We start from the raw sequence: 24667 nt of genomic DNA on the forward strand, positions 1-24667 counted from the left end.
CCCTGGTGCAGACAATGGAATTCCGCTGCTGACCGCGGTGGCTGTGGCCTCGCAGAAAGTGGGATTAACTAGAGCGATGGAAAACCCACTTCTGTCAATATAGGAAGCATCTACACTAGGGCACTTCAGGCACACAGCTGTAGCATTGTAGCTGTGCCACTCTAGCCACTGTAGTGTAGACACACCATAATTCATCCTGAGGCCTAGTCCATACCCAAACCTTAGGTCAGTCTAGCTACATTGCCCAGAGCTGTGAAAAATGTCACACCCTGTGTGATGTAGTTAGGTCTATCTAACCCCAATATAGACGCAGATAGGTCAAGGGAAGAATTCTTTGTTGCCCTAACTACTGCCTCTCTATCAGTGTAGGATGTGTCTAGGCTAGCCATTCATTTCTACTGGATATTGGGATGAATGCACACTCCCCAGTCCCTGACTCTCCCTCTGCTAGTATCCCTGCTGGTGCGGAGTCTCCAGCTTCTCCCGAAACACCAATTAACTCTGTGTCCCTGCCATCCCCACATCTGCCTGTCCCCAGCCCAGCTGTCAATTCTACCCCCAACCCCACATCACTTCTGCCCCCAGCCCCTCCCTCAGTTCTGCCCCTGCAGCCCCCACATCTCCCCCTCAGGGCGCCTCTGCTCCTCCTGCAGCTCCAGGGTACTTCCCCCTCCCCGTCTCATCCCTGATTCTGCACAGAGGGATGGGGGAAGAGCTTCCAGGGGTCATAGAGCTAAGAGGCCAGATGGCTGGGAAGACAGGAGTCCTCCAGGCCACAGGGGCTAGGGTGACTGTGGCTAGAAAAGCCCATTGTTTCATTCCCAGTGGCCTGTTCACCCCCCTTCCCCCCTCAGTGGCACTGTCTGACCCAGGATCCCCAGAGTCCTCCTAGATCATAGAGGACAGTGACAAACAGGCTGCACAGTCTCTGGGGCAGTGATAAGTTTGGCTTCTCTACCCCACTCACTCTCTGCTCTCTATGGTTTGACAGTCCGGGGGCCGCACAGAGTTGAGGCCAGAAGCAACCTCCAGGGTCATAGAGACTAGGGTGTGTGAGGCTAGAGAGGCTGATCTCAGGGTCCCCAGTGGAATATTCCCCCTGCCCCCGGGTGTCTCAGGGACACAGTCTAAGCCGGGATCTCCACACCCGGAGGCAGGGGCAGATTCTCTCCCCAGGGACGGAGCCCGGCGGGAAAGTGAAGATCGGGGCCTCGTCACCAGCATCAATAAATGTCACCTGCCCCCGGTCACAGTCCAGACAAACCCGGATCCTGCTGGGGGCCCAGCTTAGGGGCAGGGGGGTCACAGGGGAGGTAAGAACCCGGAACTGACACAGCCACTGCTCCACAGCCCAGATCCCCCCCTCATGGCCATGGTTGATCCGTCCCTTCTTCCCCACAGTCTCTCTGGCCACCCCCACAGCCCAGTATCGCCCACCCTCCACCTCCACCTCCCAGCAATGTCTCCCCGAGGTGAATCCCTCACAGCCCAGCACCCAGGGCTCAGTGTCAAATCTCTCAGGGTTGTCGGGCAGATCCTGCCGTGTGTCTCCCCATCTCACACTTTTCCGATCCTCAGACAGGACAAGTTGGGGATGAGCGGTGTCTGGATCCAGAGTCACATTCGCTGGGGAGAGAGAGAGAGAATCAGAGCATTAGGGGCAGAGCTCAGCCCTGGGGGAGGCTGGGACCATTTCTCACACTCCCCAGCAGCACCTTTCTGGCTGGGTCAGTCCTGGATCCCAGGGAGCTGCCTCTGTCTTGAGCACCTGAGACTGAGCAGAGATGTCACTGCAGTTCCCCTGTCTCTGTAATAAGAACAGGAGTACTTGTGGCTCCTTAGAGACTAACAAATTTATTAGAGCATAAGCTTTCATGGGCTACAACCCACTTCATCGGATGCATAGAATGGAAGTTCCATTCTATGCATCCGATGAAGTGGGCTGTAGCCCATGAAAGCTTATGCTCTAATAAATTTGTTAGTCTCTAAGGTGCCACAAGTACTCCTGTTCTTTTTGCGGATACAGACTAACACGGCCGCTACTCTGAAACCTGTCTTTGTAATGGGACCCACTTCACTAGTTTCTCATTTATTGCAGAGGCTTCAGCTCCCAGCTTCCCATTCTGGGGCTGCTCCATTCCCAGCGGCACAGATATAGACAGGAAGATGTCAGAAGCTTTGATTGAGAAGGGAGCAGAAGAGGCAGGTACCAGCTTTAAACCTGAGAGGGAAGCTCCCTCTCCTAATGCAGCCTCCACTCCCACGCAGGGAACCAGAGAGGAAGATGCAGCATTGGGGAAGAGCTGCTTAACACCAGTGAGTAGGAGGTGGCATTAGATGGGGTAGCCCCATCCCCAGCCCAAAGAGAAAGGAGGAGCTGGCAGCATCGGAGGGAGAGCACCTCCCCAATCCAGGAAGCAGTGAGCAGCTCTAATGGGAGAGCCCAGTCCTGCCCAGAGGAAAGGCAGGATGTTGGAGAAGAGCAATAGGGAGACCCCCTGCACTGGAGTAAAGCAGAGGGATGTGTTAGCCTCAGGGCAGAGAGCTCTGTCTGGGTGCTGCTCAGTGAGAGTGTTTCTGTTCATCAGCGTGGACATGAACTCAGCACTAACCTTGATGTCAGGATTTTTTGGGTGATGTCAGCTTGGGATCTTCCCAGTTCCTGAACCTTGGTAGAATTGGGGGTGGGGGGTAACAGGTCCTCCAGCCTGTGGCCCCACCCCCTCCTTGGCCCCACCCCACCGACATCCCACCCCCAGACCAGGTTGGGAGCCTGGGCCACTGTGGAGAGCCCCTGACCCTCCACCTGTCCTGGGCCGAGGTCCAGGGGGCCTGAGAGCAGTCCCTGGCCCATGTCCCCGCTCCCTGGAGTGCGCCACCCAGGGCGGGTGGACGGGCCGGGGCTCCCCAGTGCGGCCCGGGCTCCTTGGGTGACAGCCCAGTTCTAGCTCCCGGCCTAACCAGGGGGCAGGGTCTTGGGGGAAGAGGAGCAGGGGTGGAGCCACTGAGAGGGGCCAGGACCGGACAGAGGCTGGTGCCGCGGGCAGGGGCTGCACTTCATGGGGGGAAGCTGATCAGCTGCCATGCCACAAAGCGCAGCCCCTGGCTGCGAAGCTCCAGGCCTGCCCAAGGCTTGCAGTTTGTGGGGGCAACATGGCCCCCTGCCCCCAGGAGCGGATTTACCATTAAACACACCATGCGGTGGCCCGGGGCCCCCAACGACAGGGGGGCTCCCAAAATGCGGCAACGCAGCAGGGCTCAGGCAGGCAGTGGCCCCGTGCTGCTCCTGGAAGTGGCCGGCTGCTGGCACGTCTCTCCGCACCCCTGGCAGGGCGGGAGGTGGCTCCAAGCGCTGCCTGACCCACTGCCTCCCTTCCCCCAAGGGGTGCACAGGGACGTGCCATCAGCAGCGCAGCAGGGCTAAGGCGGCTCCCTGCCGGCTCTGCCTCCCTCCCTCCACACCGCGCCGCTGTCCCTGCAGCCCCTGGGGGAGAGGGGTGTATCTGCGCGTTGCCCCCGCCCCGAGTGCCAACTCCGCAGCTCCCATTGGCCGGGACCTGCGGCCAAATGGAGCTGCAGGGGTGGTGCCTGCAGGCAGCGCTGTGCATACACCCCTGCCCTCCCGCCAAGGAGCCGCTGCCAGAGGGGTGTGCCAGTCGCTTTTGGAGCCGTGCTGCCTGACATAAGCGAAGCCCCCCTGCCTCCTCCCGCACCCCAACCCCCTGCCCCAGCCCAGAGCTCGCACCCAAACTTCCTCCCAGAGCCTGCACCCCTCACCCCCTCCTGCACCCCAACTCCCTGCCCCAACCCAGAGCTCATACCCAGCCCTCAAACTCCCTCCCAGAGCCCGACCTCCGCACCCCCTCCCACACCCCAACCCCCTGCCCCAGCCCAGAGCTCACACCCAAACTTCCTCCCAGAGCCTGCACCCCTCACCCCCTCCTGCACCCCAACTCCCTGCCCCAACCCAGAGCTCACACCCAGCCCTCAAACTCCCTCCCAGAGCCCGACCTCCGCACCCCCTCCCGCACCCCAACCCCCTGCCCCAGCCCAGAGCTCGCACCCAAACTTCCTCCCAGAGCCTGCACCCCTCACCCCCTCCTGCACCCCAACTCCCTGCCCCAACCGAGTGCTCACACCCAGCCTTCAAACTCCCTCCCAGAGCCTGACCTCCGCACCCCAACCCCTGCCCCAATCAAGGTACCTCACTTTATTTTCCTTTACTTCCTATTACTTATAATATAGGAGGAAGATGAAGAAAAAAAGAACAAAAAACAGGGGGGAGATAAGAGAGAATGATCTTTTTCTTGGCTGGGTCCCAAGGATGGGGCGGGGGGGCGAAAATGAAGCTGCACACAGGGACCCATTAACTCTAAATCCACCCCTGCCTGCTCCCAAACTCTGCCCAGGTTAAAAAGTAGGGGGGGCTGACCATCCCACTTCTAAAAGTGGTATGGCCTGGCCCCTGGATCTCCTCACTGTTTAATGGGTTATTTTTAGGGCTGTGTGTGTCATGGTTGCTGTTGGTTTGGTTGATGACTTTAGTACCATCTCATGAAGATGTTTTCACTGGAATTTTCTCTCAAGTTAAAGACAATCTCCACCTGCAAACTCACCCTGTCTGTGTGCTTGTAGGTATTTCCCTCTTTTTGTCTCCAGTGCAGACAGCAGAGCGTCTGGAGGGGAAAGGATAAGAGAGGTGAGATTTCAGGCTTTCATATTATAGCAGCATCCTCACTCTCAACTCGTAGACCTGTGTTTTCATCATGACAGAGAAACACTCAGGTAATTAATATAAAAAGGTCAGAAACCTTCCATTTCCTCTCTCTTCAGGCATCTCCCAGCAATGGAGCCAACGTCCATGAAGCCTCACAACCATCCCAGGATACAAAATCTGTAAATGCGATTTACTTTTCCCGCCTCATCACCCCCTCCCCCCGGTTCAGACTCCAGTTGCTACCTTTCGTTGTAACCTAGACCCAGATCATACAAAGAATTTGACATAAAAGTAACTTAGCCCACTTTGGTCCCTTTGACACTAATGGGATGTTCAGAGTTTGTGAAATCCTGGCTCTATTTGTGAGCTGTTGGGTCTGTTTACTCAGCGTCTCTACAAAGAGCAGCACCATGGGGCCCTCGTCCTCCATAGGCAGAAATATGCATCATAATAAAATCATTTTATCCACGTGAACATTGAGGCAGGGAGAAGGTTGACTCCATGAGCCAGATTCACCCCTGTACCGGCAAAAGGAGAGAGGGGAGGGGCCATTTGTGACTCCGCTGTTCAGTGGCTGCAGGGGCCGGTGCAGACCTTCGCCCAGGCTGAGGAAGTTCGGAAGCCAGCCACAGTTACATCCCTATGACAGTGGCCCCCGTGTGTCTTGGCCAGTGTGCAGAGAGTCTGAGGCCCAGCTTTACATGGCCCATGTCCCTCTGTCCCTGCTCCACCCCCCTCCCTCTTCCACCCGCCCTCACCACCCCCACCCCATTGCCAGCCCTCTCAGGAACACGCCTTGTGCCTGCAGCTGCTGGGGAGGAGGCACCAGAGGCTGCTGTGCTGGAGGGATCCCTCACCGTGGGGGAGGGGCTTTCTCCTTCCCCCCAGCCCATGTACCCAGACTAGCTGCCGTACAAGACCAGAGCCCAGTGATGGGCTGGGTCCAGATTTAACAAGTGGCCTTTTATTTAGGTTCTAGATTTTGGGTGCCAACCTTTAGGGGCCTGGTTCTCAGAGGGGTTGGGCACCTGCAGCTCCCACTGACTCCCCCTGCAGCTGTGGAGGCTGCACGGCTCTGGAGCACCTGCCCTGCAGCTCTCTAGTGGGGAGAGAGTCACTCAGGTGCCCCAAATTCGGCCATTTTGTGATTGTGAGCTTTAATGCTGTGACCTTTGGTAAGTCATGAAATTATTGTGAGACATCCTGATGCCTGGGGCTCTGCTACATCGGCTCAAAGTATCTGCTTTCCACTAGTTATTAGATTAAGTATTGAGAATTGGTACCAAGGGTCATTTCTTATGCATAAGTTTGGACAGACAGAGATTGTGCATTTATACTGACTGACTTGGCTTTGGCCTGGTGAGTCGTTTGCTTGACATAAGGGAAATGTTGCCTTAAGTGACCTTGTTATTAAGTGATGTGTTCATAAGTTACTTAGTGGGACAAAGAGATGTTTTGACCACACAAGGTGCTTAAAGACAACAGGCACCAAAACATACTGCCAAGGAGCAGTTAGCAAAGTCCAAAAACCCCCATGTGGAGAAAAGGGTCAAAGTGACCTGTGCAGGTCACTGTGTACTGAGTGAGAATGAACGAATCAGAAAAGAGAATAACTTGAAAATAGCTTGGACAGCAAAAGCCCTGCCAATTAGAAAGTTCATGCATGTGTAGTGTATGAGTTATACAAGATACTATTAATAACACACAAAGGTGATTGGAAAAGAACTAATAAATATATAATTTGGATGCGTGTAACACGTAAGACATTGTAAAGGGCAGACGGAGCATCACAGGAGAAATGTATCATGACCTGCCTATGCCCCTGAAGAAGGTAACTGGGCAGTATTTCTTTCAGTATGTCTGTCATTTCTTACTTGAATAGTAATTGTAATGGCAAAACATGCTTTTGGAACAAATAAGGGGTTGAATTAATCAACCTGAGTGACTTGCACCCCAAGTGTGTGGCATTCTCACCCAACAATTAAATAGATGCATAATCTAATTATGAACCAATAGACCAGTGCTATTCGCCTCCAACACTCTCAGACACTGATCCCAGTTTCCCATCCTAGATCCCTTCTAGGTACCTTTGAACTTTCTTAGAGCCTCCAATAGCGCAATAGTTTTCTGGGAGAAACCACTGACTCGCTCTTCCAGGTCAGGAGAAATCTCCTCCGGCTGCTGGAACTTCCCCTTCTCACACCTGGAGAGAAACAATTTCACATGATTATATTTCATTTCGTGACTCATTATAAATTCTTGCTGGTGAGTCACCACTCTAATGGGCCTGGAGTTAGAATTCCTCTACTTCTCCCAGCCTCAGAACAGGTGCAACATTCCCCTCCAAGGACCCATTAATCTTCTTCAACTCTGGCCTGGAGAGACCTGCTCTGAGGATAAAAGGGGAATTGAGTCTCTATGGCCAATTCATTCCATGGCCTCCATGCTCTGAGGGACAGCAGGTTCCCAGGTAAAGTGCTGTAGAAATCTGCCCACTAGGAACTAGACTGAGACACCAACTCCCCACTCCCCAGTTCATTCCACACAGGTCTCCAAACAGTTCTCAGGTGGGGAAGACTCTTGACCATGGCTGCCCTGGGCTGAATGGTAACCAGCGCTCCAGCAGTGACAGGTCCATATTCCATCCCCACAATCCTGAGGCAGCCTCTAGGAAATACTTGAGGTCAGTCTTCCCCACTGAATGGATAATTCCAGAGTCTTCTTTACAAAAGTGAGAACCTCAGGATGAAGTTGATCAGAGAGGTTTGTATCCAACATGTGACCTTCACCACACATTCTGTTGTAGAGCCCTGGGGAGATGTGGTACTAACTGTGATGGGCTCCCCGGGGTACAGCCTGGGACTGTGAGACTGCTGCACACCCTTAATTCTCTCCAGCCTGGGCTGTCTCTCACAATGCCTTGCTCGTGACAAGCAGCAAGCCCCTCCAGGCGTTGTTATCACTCAGCACAGCAGCATGCAGAGCTCCACACCCAGCTAGATTGCCTGAATGCTCCCAGAGCCACTCACAAATCACACAGAGAAAAGCACCAGCCAAATTCCCCCACCCCACATCCCAGATTCCAGCACCCAGCACTGTACCTCAGGACTATACCGTCTAATTTATTATTTGGTTCACCACTTCATCATGGGAAAGCGGATATACACCAGCCTTTGCAAAACCTGAGCAGATTTACCACACACTTCATACAAACTCACTGGTAAAGATAACCAGTAAAAGAAGTTTATTGACTACAAAAGATAGATTTTAAGTGACTATAAGTGATAGACAAAAAAAGTGAGAGTTAGTTACCAAAATACAATAAAATATAAGCACGCAGTCTAAACTCTCAACACTATTAGACTGGGCAACATCTAGATTAAGCATTTTTTCTCACCCCACTGGATACTGGAATTCATAGTACACAGATTTCACCCTTAAAATCTGGGCCAGCCTGCTCTGTTGGAGTCTTAAGCCTTCTCAATGTCTTGGTTGCTTGCAGCATAGGTGGGGGCAGGAGAAAGGCCAAGCATGGGCCCCCTGTGTTCTGTTTTACACCCTTAGCCCATGTGCTTGGAGAACACAAGTCCAGGCATGTCTCTGGTGGGCATTGCTGAGTCCACAGGCAAGGCTGAGCAATTGCCTTGGTGTGGCCTTATGCAAGTGAGTCATCACATTGTAGCTCCCTTGCTGGATAATGTCTGGTGGTGTCTGTTCAGTACATACCCAGGTGTTGGTTACCTCCCTTGTCATTCTCCCTGGATAGCTAGTATCTGGGTGCCTCCCAAACCCACAGCATATTTTAGTGACAAGCATACAACACATTCTCATAACTTCATATGTATTGATGATATACACATTTAGATGGCACAATGGGTTTCAGCAGATCATAACCTTTCCCGTGATACCTCACGTGGCATGCTTTAGGTGCAATATCACAATTATATGTAAATGAGGACTCTGGGGTTACAGAGTGCTCCCCCAAGGTATAGAAAGTCACACTAACATCACCACCGAGCTCTTTCCCAGTGTTGTGAAATGTCAGGGGGAAGGAGAGAGAGCCACGTACCTGCTCAAGATGCTTCTGACATCCTATAGGAGAGAGAGAGAGAGAGGGAATTTCAGTCCCATCTGACACGCACACACAGGGGATCCCAGGGAAGGGATTCTTCAAATATGGGGAAGAGAGGCCCTGCCCTGACCCCAGGCCATGGATTCCCTGAGCTAATGGGGCTTTTCCATCTCTAATATAGAATCATAGAATCCCAGGGTTGGAAGGGACCTGAGGAGGTCATCTAGTCCAACCCCCTGCTCAAAGCAGGACCAATCCCCAATTTTTGCCCCAGATCCCTAAATGGCCCCCTCAAGGATTGAACTCACAACCCTGGGTTTAGCAGGCCAATGCTCAAACCACTGAGCTATCCGTCCCCCCCGATCAATGTGTCTGTAATGCTCCAAAGAGCTGGAATGCACACGCCAAAGTTACACTGAGATTTCCGACTGCTGGACTCTAGTTCTTACGATTCAGAAGCCCGCCCTTCCCCGTGTGGGGTTCTGGGATGTTTCTAACCACAGGCGCCAGCTTCCAATTGTCCCTGGGGGTGCTCAACCCCAGACCCTGCCCCCACTCCACCCCTTCCTCCAATGCCACACCCCTGCCCCTCCTCTTCCTGCTCCCACTCTGCCCCCACCCTGCCTCTTCCCCGCCTCTTTCTGCGCCCTCCCCCAAGCACACCCTATTCCCGATCCTCCTCCTCCCTCCCAGCACCTCCTGCACACTGCAGAACAGCTGATTGTGGCAGACAGGAGGAACTGGGAGGGAGGGGAGCTGGCTGCCGGTGGGTGCTAAGCACCTGCTAATTTTTTTACATGGGTGCTCCAGCCATGGAGCCACAGAGTCGGCATCTCTGTTTCTCACTCAGTCTCACTTGCAGGAATTCACTCGTTGGCTTCTGACACTTCCCCTCCATCTCACTGATCAGCTCACTGAGGCGGGAAATCTCTTCTGAGCATTTACTGAAATTTTCATTTTGTATCCTCACAATCTCCTTGTCCAACTTCTCCAGCTGGGACAACAGGAGTCGCTCTTGTTCCTCCAGGAACCACCGCAGTTGCTGAAATTCAGACACAATCTTCTGCCTCTCGGTTTGTGTTTGTTTCTGTATAAAAATAGGGAAAGGGCTAGTCAGGGACATGGATGAAGCCTGGGGCCCTTTCATGGAGAGCTGAGTGTGCGGGAGGGAGAACTTTGTTGAAAATCCTAAGATTTCTGACATTTGACTCTACCCTATGGGTACTAGGCAGAGGATTCTCTCACACCTTCCCCTTTGGCCCCGTATCTCTGAAAGGGATGTTTCCATGTCTGTCAAGTTAGCATATTCTGTTATTCATGGTCTCTGAGAACTCCGACCCACAGCAGCAGGTGGCAGGACTCAGCACTACACTGACAGACATGCCAGGGGAGTTAAACAAACGTTTTAACAATGCCAAGCAATCACCAGACACAGTGGACAGCACTTCATATGTGACATTCAGTTCACTTGTGGGGATTTCTATGAAAGCCACAAGGGCTAGACATTCACTCATTAACTGAAATGGAAGCTTAGGGCTTGTCTACACATGAATCTAACCCAGGAATCCATGATCATAGGGAAACACACACACATCAATGTTCATCAGGGCCAAAGAGGAATCTGCCTCCAAACAGACCTCCCACTGCCAGTCCCTGCTGGTTAATAACAGGCACCTACCAGATACTCCCAGCTTTTCCCCTTTCCAGTCACTTTCAATCCCAGCAGCTTTTCTCGCTCTTCCCTCAGAGCCTTCAACTGGGCCTGGATTTTTTCCTGAAGAAACAGAAATGATTTGGGAGGTTTTATTTGGAGGGTTGAGAAGGGTGTGGAGCTGGGTGTTTTTCCATCCAAACCCTCAGATTGGTTGGTTCTAATCACTTTGTGACATCAGGACCACCAAGGAGATGAAACCTTCTCAGTGGAGACTGGGAGTGTGTCGTATTCAGACTTGTTAGCAATTCAGGTTCATTTTTTTTTAATTAGAGAGAGATCTCATTTGTAACCAAGCTTTTTTTTGTATTTATGAATAGATCAGTAGTGTAGCGCATAACAGGACTCTGGAGTCACTTGGGGATGGATCAATAAACCTGTGTTCGAGAAGGCTTAATGAACAAAGTGATACAAATCCCAGAAGCCACCAGCGTTTAAATATGGGCTGGGATTTCAGCCCTGAAGACCTGGGGATTGCACTGGTTGGGCAGAGCTGGTCTAAACCCCAGGGCAAACCCCATGAGACATCGGGAGGCCATTCGTCTGGTCTGGAGCTGTGCAGTCCCAGTCTGGTGGAGCACTATCCCTGTCCATAGGGACTTAGCACTGGACGTGGCTTTGTCCGGTGAAAATGAGAGAGAGGAGGAAACAGAGCTGGATTTACAGCTTGCGTGCTCCCGGCGGGGTCCCCACACCGCCCCCAGTAGCTGGGCAGTTGTGGGGCCCTGTGTCCGAGCTCCCTTCCCCTGCCTGCAGCGGCTCGGAGCTCCTGACCCCCGTGGGAAGTAGGGGTACTACCACTTTTAATGTTTAGGCACCCCAGTGCCCCCTGCACAGCCCCTCCATGACTTGATTGGGGATTGGTCCTGCTTTGAGCTGGCGGTTGGACTGGATGACCTCCTGAGGTCCCTTCCAACCCTGATATTCTATGATTCTACGATTCCCGGTGCCCCCCACAGACCCCCCCCACTGCCACCTCACTGCCTAGCCCTCCCCACCCCCTCACTGCACAGAGCCACTCCACAAACCCTCCCAGACACCCAGCTCTCCTGTGCCCTGCCCCCACTCCCCGGCCCTAATGGGAGGTGTCTGCAGGGCTGAGCGAGGAGCCCTCCAGCAGGGTTGCGTGGGGCCGTCTCCCCCTCAGCTGGCCCCGCCCCCTTCTGGGACCCGGAAGCAGCAACATTTGAAATTTTAGGTGCCCCTAGAATGCTCGTGCCCCTAGGCACATGCCTACTGCGCTAATGGGAAATCTGGCCCTGGGAGGAAACTGAGGACTCATGAAGGACACCAGCGGGTGGCACCTCCATGCAGAATGACAAAGGCAGGGTGGGCCCATGCAGGCAGGTGTGGGGATGTCCCGTATTCTGGGGGTGTATCTCTGGCCACCCTAATGAGGAATGCTGATTTGTATGAAGAACAGCTGGGGATTGCCCGAGTGCTGTCCTAAACCTTTTCAAAGGCCATGTCTTCTGGGTAGGTACCATTCCCTGGTAAAGGTCCCAGAAGCAGTGGATTCTGGGAGATTTCCAAAGGCTGCAGGTGGGGCTAATGGAACCCCTTTGGCTGGTCCTTGCCCACATACACACTAGTACAGTTCAGATTGACACAGGTCAGCACCGCCAAGGAGTTATTTGCTACAATCCACTCTAATCCCCATGGTATTTGGCACAGCCCTGCGCTGTCTGGAGCCCTTTTGTGGGTGGACTCAAGGTGTTTGGGGTCCACCCAGTGTTTAGCCCAGTGATCTCCTCTAGTACAGGCTGGCATCGGAGTTTAACCCCTGACGGAGCAACACAGGAGTTCAGAATCCCAGTGAGAAACCCCATCTCCCTGCTGGGCCTGGGACCTTTATTGAGGAATCTTTCCCTCCTGATGGACAAATTTCTTCACAGGGGGCCGATGCTGAGGTGGCAGCATGGCCTACTGGTTCGGGCCATGGACTGGGACAGGGGAGAGCTGGGTTCTATGCCGAGCTTGGCCACTGACATGCTGGGTGACCCTGGGCAACTCACTGCCTCTCTTTGTGCCTCAGTTTCCCTTAACACCCTTTGTTTGTCTTGCTTACTTAGACTGTAAACTGCTCAGGGCAGGGATTGTCCCTCACTGTGTTTTGTGCAGGGCCCAGATCTCATTTGTGGTCTATTAGCACTACTGTGATGCAAATAAAGATAATAATAATAAATTCTATTAAACAAATCTGTAACAACAGCTTGTAACTTCCCTTTTCCAGGCTGAAGGTAACACTCACATAGACTGGCCTGCAGCTCTTGTGATTTAAACCTCACTGATCGATTAACAGCTTCAATTAACAGTGGAAGGAGTTTCGAAAAGAATTGAAAATCTTAGAGAAAAGTTTCCCAAATCAGATATCTTTAAAGACTTCATTTTTTGCCTTTCTTCCCATGCTAGCTGATCATTTATTTTGTTATAGCATCTCCCATACAATGACGGCTTTACAGAGCTGAATGATGTGTCACACCTGTGCCAGGTAACTTTCAGTGAAATTAGCCTGTAATTAAAATCCAAAGTTATTACCCATTAAACTTGACAGCAATTCCCTACCTTGTACTCCTGGGCAGCCTCCTCTATGGGAACCACCCTGTGAGCTCTGTGAGCCCGGGACTCTCTGCAGATCACACAAATGGGGGTTTGATCCTCTTCACAGAACAGTTTCAGAGCCTCCTGGTGTCTCTCACACACCCCGTCCCCTCCTGCTCCTTTTGCTGCCTGTAAACTCAGCCGTTTGGCGATTTCTAGGACATTTGCCAGCTGCCTGTTGGGCCTGAGGTTTCTCTGTTGCACAGTTTCTCTGCACTGAGGGCAGGAGGCAGCTGTGTCAGATCCCACCCAGCACTGGCTGATGCAGGCTCGGCAGAAATTGTGCCCACACTCCAGAGTGACAGGGTGTGTGAAATACTCCAGACAGATGGGACATGTCGCTTCCTCCTGGAGACTTTCCATGGGGTTCTCTGCAGCCATGGCTCCCTCTGGGCAGAGTACCGGGGTAAGTTTCAATTTCCTGAGTTCACACAATGCCCCGCCTGCAGCAGCAAGGAGGTGTTTCCTTTCCTGGAACTGATTCACTCTGTTTGCTGAATTGGAAAGAGCCAACTCCCAACTGGTAACACTACGGCCCTGGAGGCTTTCATGAAACATGTACCCCTCTAGGGCTCTGGTCCTGCAATCAGTCCCCTGTGCTGGTGTGGAGGGTCACTGGGGCTTCACATGGACATCAGAATCCATCCACCTGTCCTGACGAGCTTGCAGAACTAAGGAGTGATATTTAGGCTTGGGCAGAATTCATTTGATTTAATATATCATTTTGACAGATACAATTTATTTTTAAGTATTTTTTTATATTTATCTATTTCAACTTTCACAGTTTTTATCAATTTAAATGTTCACATTTGTGGGAATTTATGGGGAGGGGGGTCAGACAATATTTTGGTCACACAATAATTATTTAATGACAGTAGATACTGAGATTCAACAAGTGAAAACTTTGTAACCATTAAAACACAAATTGTCAGCATCACATGTCAAAATACACTAAGTAAACATCCTTAAATCAAACTCTAATAAGTTCTCATGCAGCATTTTTCTTACTGTCCCTATTTGTAAATTTAAATGATCGTCAATGGAAATTTTTTTCATCAGTTTGTGTGTGCAAAGTGAAATCAATGATTACAGACATCTGCTGCTATAATCTAATCCTTCCAAGTCTAGTCATATTAAATCCACTGGCCAAAAACTTGGTTTAGCTGGAATCAATGTTTCAAAGGCCTGATTCTCATTTACACTAACGCTGCTCTGGCTCAGTGTAAAGGGGCCACAGTGTCACCAACACTCATGATTTTACAATAAGTCTTATGATATTTGGTGTGTTTGTTAAAGCCCCAGCTCCTGGAAGCATGTGATGAGGTGAGACTCTTGGCTTTCATTTCCTAAACAAAGGAAGTTTCTAGCTCTCTTGGTTGCAGAGAAAAAGTTAAAAATGTGATCCGAGTGAAGCCTAAAGGTCTGAGAAACCAGAATGCAAATAGAAAGAACTCAACATTTATTATTATTTTTATGTCTCATAAAAGGCAATCACGTAATTCTGGGGTCCTGACTCATGATTTTTAAAGGTTTGGGATTGGCGGGACTGTGCCACTGAGAATTCAGACCTTAAATCTCTATCCGCTACCCATGGAAAGCACCCTAATTTAGCATGGTTAACAGAAAAGGAAATAGACAAAGGCGGCAAGGTGTGGGAATGCACATGGAGCCAGGCTGTAGGCCCAAGCAGCAAATGAGCACAGCCCCCCTCCCCCCCCCCCCCCCCGCAGAGTCAGGGGTGAACTAAAGAGACAAATTAGAACGTTCATTTTTATGTTTAGGTCCTTCGAGCCTTTGCTGGAGAAGCCAGGCCTGAAAACAGGAACTGATCACTGCCAAGGCAGTATTGCCAGCAGCATGTAATCAAAAATCTTGAGGTTGGGGGCTGGGGCACGAGAGCTAGAAGAGCAAGAAACTGACCTTTGCTGAAGTGAGCACTGAGGCTCTGTCTACACTGGTAAGTTTCTGCACAATCAAACAGCTTTCTGCGGTGAAACTCCTGAGGTGCACACACTGCCAAGCCACTTTGTGTGCAGAAACTGCGCAGTTGTACTGCTGTATGAAAACCACCCCCGATGAGAGGCGTTCAGCTTCCTGCGCCAGGGCTACAGTGCTGCGGTGCCAGTGTAGACACCCTGGTCGATTACGGCGCTGCGATTGGCCTCTGGGAGGTGTCCCACAACGCCTGTTCTCGCCTCTCTGGTCATCGGTTTGAACTCTACTGTCCTGCCCTCAGGTGACCAACCGTCAGCCCCAAGCTCTAAATTCCTTGGGAATTTTGAAAGTCTCCTTCCTGTTTGCTCAGTGATGCAAAGAGGTCTCAGCACCTCTTTGCAAGTGACCAGGCCTACTCCACGCACCAGGTGATCCCCCGCTTGGAGCAATGCCGAGCTGCTGGATCTCATCGGCATTTGGGGAGAGGAGACTGCCCAGTCTCTGCTCCGCTCCAGCTGTAGGAATTATGATACCTTCGGACAGATATCACGCTTCATGATGGAAAGGGGCCATGATCGGGACACATTGCAGTGCAGGGTCAAAGTGAAGGAGCTGCGGAACGCCTACCTCAAGGAGCGGGAGGCAAACTGCCGCTCCGTTGCTGTGCCCACGAGCTGCCGGTACTACACAGAGCTGGATATGACACTCGGCGGTGACCCCACCTCCACCACAGAAACCACCGTGGATACTTCGGTGGCTCAGGGGACAATTGAGAGTGGACTGAACCAGAAGGAGGAAATCGTGGATGGGGATATGGAGGGGGAGGGGGACCCAGAGACAGAGGATGACTTTGTGTTCACAGATGCATGCAGCCAGGAGCTCTTCTCTACCCAGGAGGAGGCTACCCAGTCACAGCAGTCGGAGTTTGGCAAAGCAGAAACAGGACAGGAGGCCCCTGGTAAGTGGCTTTGATTTTGGGAATCGCTGAAGTGAGTTGTTGGAGGGGAGGAGGGCTGGAGAAGGCCGTCTTGTGTCTGTGTGCTGAGCTTGCGGGAGAGATATGCAGAAGGCTGCCTTGCATCTGTGCGATGCGCTTATCACCACATGCCTAGGAAGAGCGGCAGAACGGTGTTGATGGACTCCCACACTTCATGGGAATCTGCCTCAGAGATCTCCATGAAACTCTCGTGGAGTAATACTGGGCAATCCATTGCCACAGGTTTTTTGGCAGAGCTGCTTTGTTTCTTGCCCCATTAAGGGTAACGTTCCCGCACCACTCGGCCATTGCTGGGCAGGGAGGGGACCGTTGCTGCACATAGACGAGCCGCATAAGGGCCAGGGTGGAAGCCACAGGGTTGGAGAAGACCCTCCCTTGATTCCCTGCTCACCCTCAGCAGCGAGATATCTTTCATAATGAACACAGGCTGTGGAAAATGTGAGGACAGTAATGATTGTAATGCTGCCCGCCCTACATTGCTGGCTCTCCCCAAGAGCCACATGCCCAGTGCACATTAGTGTTCTGGAACATTGAATTCCCCTGTGGTTACTCACCATTTTAGGGGTCTTGTGGCTCATGTGTACTTGCCTGGGGTCAGCCAGTTAGTGATAGGTATTTGAATAGAAGTGGTGTTTTAAAACACTGATTCAGTGCTCTGTATGTTGCAAACAATAGTGCATCTGTACAATGTTACATTTTGGCTTCACAGATCTGACCTTGAGAGCCCAGCCTCCCTCTTTGTTATCGCCAGCTGAATGGCTGCGCAGGATTAGAAAGCGGCCACGAAAAACTAGAGAGGACTTTCCCCATGGAGTTATGCAGCACTCCGCGGTCAAAAAACAAGAATTGAAGGAGTGGCGGGACAGCAAGTGCCCCTCTCTCCCGACACCGCCAATGCACTCTTATCAACATCCTGGCTCCAGTCACTACCCACTGCATTCCGTACCTGCCCCCTCACAGTCCACCCTGAGGACACCCAGTACCCACTGCACTTAACACCCATTACTCTGCAGTTTAGCTCTGCTGAAGTACAGTACCTGCTGCACTCTACTCCAGTGGACAAGGCTGCATATGATTCCTGGACATACACAAATCTTTAACCGTCCCGGGACCCTACCTCCTCCTGGGACCTTCACTTCCCCCATCCCCTACAGTGCTGATGAGGCTTTTGGTTGTCTCTCTCCTCCAGTTGCTGTTGTTTAATAAAAGAGTAGTTTTGGTTTGAAAACAATCTTTATTCTATTAACTGAAAGCAAACATAGCCCTGCAAAGCAACAGGCAATTTTATTAAACCATCACAGTGCATCGTCCACACCAATCCAGATTACCTACTAGCATTACAAGCATTGAACTCCTGAGCATAGCAACAGACATTATTAGCTTTCAGCTTAAAATTGCTGTCTCGAGTCATCCCTGATCCTTATGGCCCCATGCTGTGCCCCTCTAATAGCCCTGGTGTCTGACTGTTCAAATTCAGCTGCCAGGCACTGAGCCCCAGTGGTCCAGCCCTAAGTGCACCTTTCACCCTTCCCTTCACAAATATTATGAAGCGTACAGCACGCGGCTATAAGCATAGGAATATTGTCATTGGGTAGGTCCAGCCTCCCATATAGGCAGCGCCAGCAGGCCTTTAAATGGCCAAAAGCACTCTCAACAGTCATTCTGCACTTGCTCAGTCCGTTGTTGAACCACTCCTTGCTGCTGTCAAGATTCCCTGTGTATGGCTTCACAAGCCACGGCATAAAGGGGTAGGCAGGGTCTCTCAGGATCACAATGGGGATTTCGACTTCCCCATGGTGATCTTCTGGTCTAGGAAGAAAGTCCCTGCCTGCAGCTTCCGGAACAAGCCAGTGTGCTTTTCAGTCTAACCAGAAGAAATGTGAGGATGTCTGGGAATGAGACAATCTCACTCCAAAGGGGAAGCTCAGGGTCAGTCTAGACTAGAAAAACAGATGGAGACACAAAGGAGATGCACTAGCTAATCCCAACCACTTTTCCTGCCCTAGATAGACACTCGGAGGCTGATATTATCACTCCCCATTTATTCCCTCTCTGGAAGATGCAGTTTTGTCTCAGGTCACCCCGCAAGCTGCTGGCAGAGTTGGGAACAGAGTTTAGATCTCCGGAGTCCCAGGCCAGTGATCTATCCACTAGGCAACACTGCTTCCCTCTCAGAGGCTGATGCTGCAGTAGCAGAGGTGGGAAATCCAGACTTCCAACAAAAGGCCCTGTGGGAATCAGTCTCTCCTAATGGTGCTGTTTGAATGCAGAGGGGGCAGGGAGAAGGAGCAGAGCGGGAGAGTGATGAGAGGGAGCACCTCTCTACCCCTGTGCTCTCCCTCGCCTCTTATCTCATGATCCCCAAACACTCAATAGCCCCAGCACCCAGCTCCCCATTTCCCAGCTCCACCAGCCTTGACCATTCAATACCCAGTTTCCTCCCCATAACCCATCACCCTGGTCCCTTAATGTTTGATCCCCAGAGCCCGGCGCCCTGGGAGATTTGGGGAGAGGAGGAGTTACCAGCTGCCAGGGACACTCACTCTTCATGGAACAGCCCCAGGTAAGTGGGGGAGCCCAGCCCAGGGCTGGTAGAAAATGGGGGATGGGGACAAGTGTCTAGAGTGAAGGCCCAAGTGTCATTCTCCTCATCTCCATGGCAGGGGGATCCCAGCTGGGAGGGGAAGGGAGAGGGGGGAACTTCAGTCAGGCAGAGGGAGTATCTGGAGGAGTTTCTCTCTCTCACTTCCCCGCCCTGTGGCCCATCAGCTCAGCAACCAGGGCTGCAGGAGGGAGGAGGGGCTGATGGGGGCTTCTCCTCCTCTGCCTGGGGTTTGCTTAGACCAGGCAGAGCCAGAGGGTCACTGACTAGCTGCTGCTCGGCTGCTGCTGTGTCCTCACCCCAGCACTGGGCAGCTGGATCCTTGGGAGCCAAATGCCCCTGATGTGTGTGGGAATGAGGAAATGGGTTTGTCACCATGGCCAGACCCAGTCAGGGCCCTGAGAGAATTTCCCTGCTGTGTGGAGGAGTCTCTGATGTCCAATGTGGTGTTTGTAGAACTTGGAGCATTTTCCATGCTGAGAACATCTCAGAGGATTTGCGGATGCCTGATACTCCGGGAGCACCAAATGAAGCTTCCCCCACATTCAAGGCCTCTGTGTTGCGTGGCTCACTGAAGTGTGAAGTCAAATTGAATCTTTTCCTTCGGTCAAGCTATTCCTAGGGTCTCTCAGCCTTGTGGATTCTCTGATGTTTGGTGAGCTCTGAGCTCTTATTGAAGTTTTTCCCACAGTCTAGGCATTTATAATGTCTCTCTCCTGTGTGGATTTTCCCATGTTTAGTAAGGTATGAGCGCAGACTGAAAGTTTTCCCACACTGCAAGCATTTATGGGTTTTCTCTCCCGTGTGGCTTTTCTGATGTTTATTTAGGGCTGATTTCAATTTGAAACTTTTCCCACACTCAGGGCATTTGTAGGGTCTTTCTCCTGTGTGGATTCTCGTATGTGTAGAAAGGGCTGATCTTGCGATAAAGCCTTTCCCACACTCAAGGCATCCATAGGGTCTCTCTCCTGTGTGGATTCTCTTATGTTCAATAAGGTTTGAGTTCAGAATAAAACTTTTCCCACACTCAAGGCATTTAAAGTGTCTCTCTCCTGTGTGCACTCTCTGGTGTCCAGTAAGTTGTGACTTTTGAATGAATCTTTTCCCATAGTCCCAGCATTTATGGGGTTTCTCTCCTGTGAGAGTTTTCTGATGTGTATTAATGGTTGATTTCAAACTTAAACTTTTTCCACATTCAAGGCATTTATAGGATCTTTCACCTGTGTGGATTCTTCCATTTTAGAATGGGATGAACTTTCAATAAAACCTTCCCCACACTCGTGGCATTTATAGGGTCTCTCTCCCATGTGGATTCGTCCATGTTGAATAAGGGATGAAATTTGCTTAAACTTATTCCACACTCAAGGTATTTATAGGGTTTCTCTCCTGTGTGCAGTCTTGGGTGCTTAATAAAGTTTAACTTCTCACTTAAGCTTTTCCCACAGTCTAAGCATTTATAGGACTTCTCTCCTGTGTGGGTTCTCCAATATGTAAGAAGGTTTGCACTGAAACGGAATCTTTTCCCACAGTCAAGGCATTTCTAGGGTTTCTCTTCATTGTGACTTGACAGCTGGAGAGATGGGGTGAATTAGCATATCCATTACATTTCTGACTCCCTTGTTCCCTTGAATGGCGTATGGAGATGCAAGTCTCTCTCACACTGGAGCTGTGCACTACGCGACCCTCCTCCCCTAATACAACTGACCAGGGAAGAACCTGACCAGATTCAGACAGGCAGACCCCATGGCTTCTAATAGGTGAGGAAACAGGAATCCTTTACCCAGCGAAGTCACTGTTTCATAGTTCTCCTGCATGACATCCCGGTAGAGGGCTCTCTGACCGGGGTCCAGCAGAGCCCCCTGCCCCTGGGTGAAATACACAGTCACCTCTTCGAAGGTCACCAGCATCTGAAACAAGAGTCCCCCACTCAGCACCTGCTGCCACAATCTCAGTATTCATGGGGGAGGAGGCCAGAAAAGCGGAATCCCACCCTCATCCTGCTCAGAGCAGCCAGGAGGCTTCAGGGGGTGAGAGAAGGTGAGAGCTCCTTGTCCCCCCCCAGCACACGGAGCAGTGCAGGGTCTTCTCATTTCCCACTCGCCTGCCAGCCACAGGCTGACACGGGAAGCAGAGCTCTGAACCGGGGACAGGGACAGGAATCCCGACAGCTTCCCTTCGTATTTCACAGCAGCCTCTGGCCAGTGGGTCAGGCTCCAGCACTGGGAGTCTGGTCAGTTTTCCCAGCCCTGCCCAGGGGGGTGTTTCCTGTTTCAGAAATGGGGGAATGTCCCCCCTTCCTCCCACCCGCCAATGGGCCTGTTCAGAAAATCAGGCTCCAAGTTGAATGTGTCCCAGCAGGTTTATCACACGCTGTCCCTTTCCCCTCTACACCAACCCCCCGCAGCTCCCTGAAAATCCCCAACCTGAGCTGGCTCCATCACAGCCATTTCCCTTCCCTGTCCCCTGGGACGGTCTGGAGCGAAACGTGGATGTGATTCCTCAGCCTGTCAGGGTGAGAGGGGCGACAGGGGGAGGTTTCAGAAGGGGCTTGAGTCCATTTCACACCCCGATTCCCCCCAGGCTCCCTCCCTGCAGACAGACGCTCTGGACTCTGCCACGCTGGGAAAACCCTCAGTCACTTTATTACAACACAGACCCGGCCCCTCCCACCAGCACTGAACAAATGTTAGAAAAGAGCAGAATCAAAGGAGCCACTTGGTGCCAATATCAGGGGGAATCCCCCACAGAGGGCAGCGTGTCCCCCCGGCAGCGCAGGGGCTAGGCAGAGGCAGGATCTGGTTTTTACTCTGTCAGCTCCTCCCCTTGTTCCCAGGAGAGTCAGGCTGCTCAGGGGGATGCAGGGAATGGATCCGGGTGGGTCTGGGAGCTGGGAACCTCCCTCCCCACTTCTGGCTCCTGCTGCCCCTTTCGGTCTCACCATTCCCCTTCCTGTCTCCTTCCCTCTCCCCTCTGCCTAGAAGAACTGGGGACTGTCCCGTTCCCAGGGGCGTTTGCTCTCCAGTGTGAGCCTGGCTGTGTCACTGAGGGCAGCAGCTCTGGGACCCACAGACACAGGGGAGCCTGTCCCCCTCTGGTACAAACTCACCAGCAGGTCCCTGAAAGGGGCCCTTTGTGCAGAGTCACTTTCCTGCCCGGCCCAGCCCTGTCCCCCGGGTCTCTCCCAGTCACCTGCAGGCTCCGGCTCCGATGTGGGCAGCACTTGGGTTACCCCAGAGGGTGGCTCCAGACTCTGGAGAAAGTGTCCACCTGGGCTGGGCAGAGAGGTTGGGTTAATGAAGCACAGACCCCGCTGGGGAGCAGCAGTTTCACAGTCTGGGCTCTCAGGTAGAGGAGGCAGCAGTGTCTGACCCAGGGAGCTCAATTCAAGGGCTCTAATATCAGGAGCAGAGAGAGACACGCACCAGCCGCCTCCTCTCCCTGAGCAATAACCGGAGTCCTCAGCTAATGACTGAGCCTCCCTGTCCTGCCCCTGCAGCCCCCAGGGACAGGCAGGCAGAGGCTGATCCCATCGGCCCATCCGCGCTCCCCCCTGCCAGAGCCAGCAGTGACTCCGGTCAGCGTGGCCGAGATCTGAATCCTGCCCGGAAATCAGACCAGAGTCCTGGGCAGCCCCCAACACTCAGGAGACAGACCCCAAAATCATGAGTGTGTCTGAAAATCATAAATTGGGAGCAGGGTGTCTGTGGGTGTGTGTGCAGGGAGGGTGTCTGGATATTTGCCTTAAAAAGAAAAGGAGGACTTGTGGCACCTTAGAGACTAACCAATTTATTTGAGCATAAGCTTTCGTGAGCTACAGCGCATCCGATGAAGTGAGCTGTAGCTCACAAAAGCTTATGCTCAAATAAATTGGTTAGTCTCTAAGGTGCCACAAGTCCTCCTTTTCTTTTTGCGAATACAGACTAACATGGCTGTTACTCTGAAACTGGATATTTGCCTTGTAACTTCTGAGCCCTTAGGTGGATGCCTCCACCTACCCCCTAAGCTTCAATGAGTATTTGGGGTAAAATATTTCCTCTCTGGCTGGTGGGTGGGGCAGCCCCTCCCCCTCTCCTGCCCCATGGGGTGGGGGAGCTGCCCTTGTATCTCTCCCTCTCATTATCCCAGACCTCTACCCTGTTTCTCCTCCTTCCCCAGCCAGTCTGCTCTTGCAGTCACGGTTTCCCCCAGCGTCCCCACCCCACATCCCTCCTTTCCTTCGCAGTGCCCCCCACTCAGAGTTTCTTTCTATTGCAGCCCTGTTCCCATCTGCCCCAGAAGTCTCCCCAGATTCTCCTGCATCCCCCCATGCTCCCTTCAGCCACCCCCTGCCCCCCATCCCATCCTGTCCCCTGCATCCCCCTTCACCACCTCAATCCTCCCTTATCTACACCCTGCCCCTCTTGAGCCCCCTTCCAGCTCACCCCCCCTCTGGCTCCCATGTGTATCTGTCCCAGCCCCCAGCATGGCATGGGCTGGCTCCCCCTGCCCTGCACACACTGGGAGCTGGTGGCAGTTTTCCTGGGCCGAGGACAGGGAATCGCAGCCAGCTCTGCTGGGAGCAGCCTAGGGCCAAACCCACCCCCTGCAGCCCGGCGGTGGGGGGGGGGTGTCTCTCTTACCTTCCATCCAAGCGGGGCCCCCCGGGAAAGGGGCCAGGCTGGGAATGGGGCCCTGGCCAGGCTGGGGGCTCTGCCCTGGGAGAGGCTCCTGGGGAGCAGCGGGAAGAGCCCTGCTGGAGATTCCCCTCTCCCGGCTGCAGCCAGGGCTCTGGGGTCCCAGCTGCCGCCTCTGGGGCTCAGGGATCTTGCTAGGAGCCTGGGACCCAGAGTCACCGCAGCGGCTACAATTCACTTCCTGATGCCAGGACTGACCCCAGCGATTGCTCCCAGAGCCGCATCCCAGCTGCTCCTGGGTCATAGCAATATCCCTCGCACTGCGCTTTGCCTCTTTGTTTCTGGCTTCTGTTACACTCATAGACTTTAAGGTCAGAAGGGACCATCATCATCATCTAGCCCAGGGGTTCTCATGACTAAATTTCTGGTGGCCTCAGAATGCGGCCAGCAGCTCTCACTGGTGGCCGCTCTGACACTTTTCCATAAAATACTTAATTAACTTTAGGAAAAACCAATAAATATGCACAGAGGTAAGCGTGGGAATGGTCCCACTATTGTGGGAAACTTTCCTGGCTTGTACATGGCCCTGGTGGAATTGGCTAACGAAAGGATCTGAGTCCTCACTCCCATTCCCTTTACCCAGAGGCCTGCATGACCTCGAGGACTCCCCTTCCACTCTAGTCTTCTCCCTGTAACCCCAACAAGGTTGGGCTCAGGATCCCCGAGGGGCTCACTCCCCAATCTTCTTGTGATCACTGAGGAGAAGGGCTAGGGTGTTACCACTCCAGGGTATTCTCTTCGCTTTTGATGCTTCCCTGACCTCTTTTCTGACTCATTGCATAGAGTTCAGAACAAATACAATTTATTAAACAGCAACTAATTTAAAAAATTGAAGGAAAAAATGGGAAGGGTGAAAGGAAAACATGTCACCTTGCTCCGTGGCATGGGGGAACCACAAACAGTGTCTCTGGAATGTAAGGGCAGTTCACAGTCTGTTCCTCACATGTCCCAGGCCTCCTGCCCGGGCCCTGGCGGTACTGCAGGGATGCTGCGGGTTGGACACGTGCTCTGGCGGTGGCCCCACGCCCTCAGGCTCAAGGTGGCAGGGCCCTTCTTTCCAGCGTCAAGCCCCCGCCCCCCACTGGGGTTATGATCCCATTCCAAATCCAGCCTGCAAGGCCTCTTGGCTGGCGGCATCTCCCTGCACTGGGCCCTCTGCCCAGGGTCCCCCCTCGCACTCCCCAGCTGTTCATCGCACCTAGCTCTGGACTGCTCCAGCTCCAGCTCCCCTCTGCCTCAGCACTGCTGCTGCTCTGCCTCCACCTCAAGTCCCTGGCCTGCTCCTCTCTGGTCAGAGACACCAACTTTCTGATTTCTCCAGGGCTTCTCGACCCCCCACCACCCCTGCTTCGCCTATTC

General features: G+C 52.6%; 2 protein-coding genes across 3 annotated transcripts in view; both read right to left on the reverse strand.

The window, feature by feature from the left end:
- The window catches only part of LOC141998581 (uncharacterized), a 97594-nt gene that overhangs the window by 42882 nt on the left and 30045 nt on the right, over positions 1–24667 (reverse strand). Inside the window, exons 6-7 of the mRNA XM_074971452.1 lie at positions 19997–20113; positions 19255–19848 (exon numbers count right to left, since the gene is read on the reverse strand). Coding sequence (XP_074827553.1) covers positions 19255–19848; positions 19997–20113 — 711 coding nt within the window. The remainder of the gene's footprint in view (positions 1–19254; positions 19849–19996; positions 20114–24667) is intronic.
- On the reverse strand, positions 851–13503 carry LOC141998466 (zinc finger protein RFP-like). 2 transcript variants are annotated; one of them, XM_074971319.1, is made up of 7 exons: positions 13066–13503; positions 10468–10563; positions 9760–9876; positions 8787–8809; positions 6805–6920; positions 4617–4676; positions 851–1626 (listed from the first exon to the last, which is right to left on the reverse strand). In XM_074971319.1, exons 1-7 carry the CDS (start codon positions 13480–13482, stop codon positions 1115–1117), a joined length of 1341 nt encoding a protein of 446 aa, XP_074827420.1. In that variant the 5' UTR covers positions 13483–13503; the 3' UTR covers positions 851–1114. The 2 variants fall into 2 exon arrangements, with proteins under 2 accessions (XP_074827420.1, XP_074827419.1); XM_074971318.1 differs by having other exon boundaries at positions 853–1626; positions 9646–9876.

Source organism: Natator depressus, chromosome 14 (genome assembly GCF_965152275.1).
Source record: "Natator depressus isolate rNatDep1 chromosome 14, rNatDep2.hap1, whole genome shotgun sequence".
Lineage (NCBI taxonomy): Eukaryota > Metazoa > Chordata > Testudines > Cheloniidae > Natator > Natator depressus.

Excerpts from the sequence above, each read along its gene's own strand:
- LOC141998466 (XM_074971318.1), bottom strand. The coding sequence starts at position 13,482 with ATGGCTGCAGAGAACCCCATGGAAAGTCTCCAGGAGGAAGCGACATGT. Across the intron at positions 8,810-9,645 it reads CAACGAGTGAATTCCTGCAA|GATGTCAGAAGCATCTTGAG; the intron begins GTGAGACTGAGT and ends TCTCTCCTATAG. Across the intron at positions 4,677-6,804 it reads GGCTCTAAGAAAGTTCAAAG|ACGCTCTGCTGTCTGCACTG; the intron begins GTACCTAGAAGG and ends TTTCCCCTCCAG.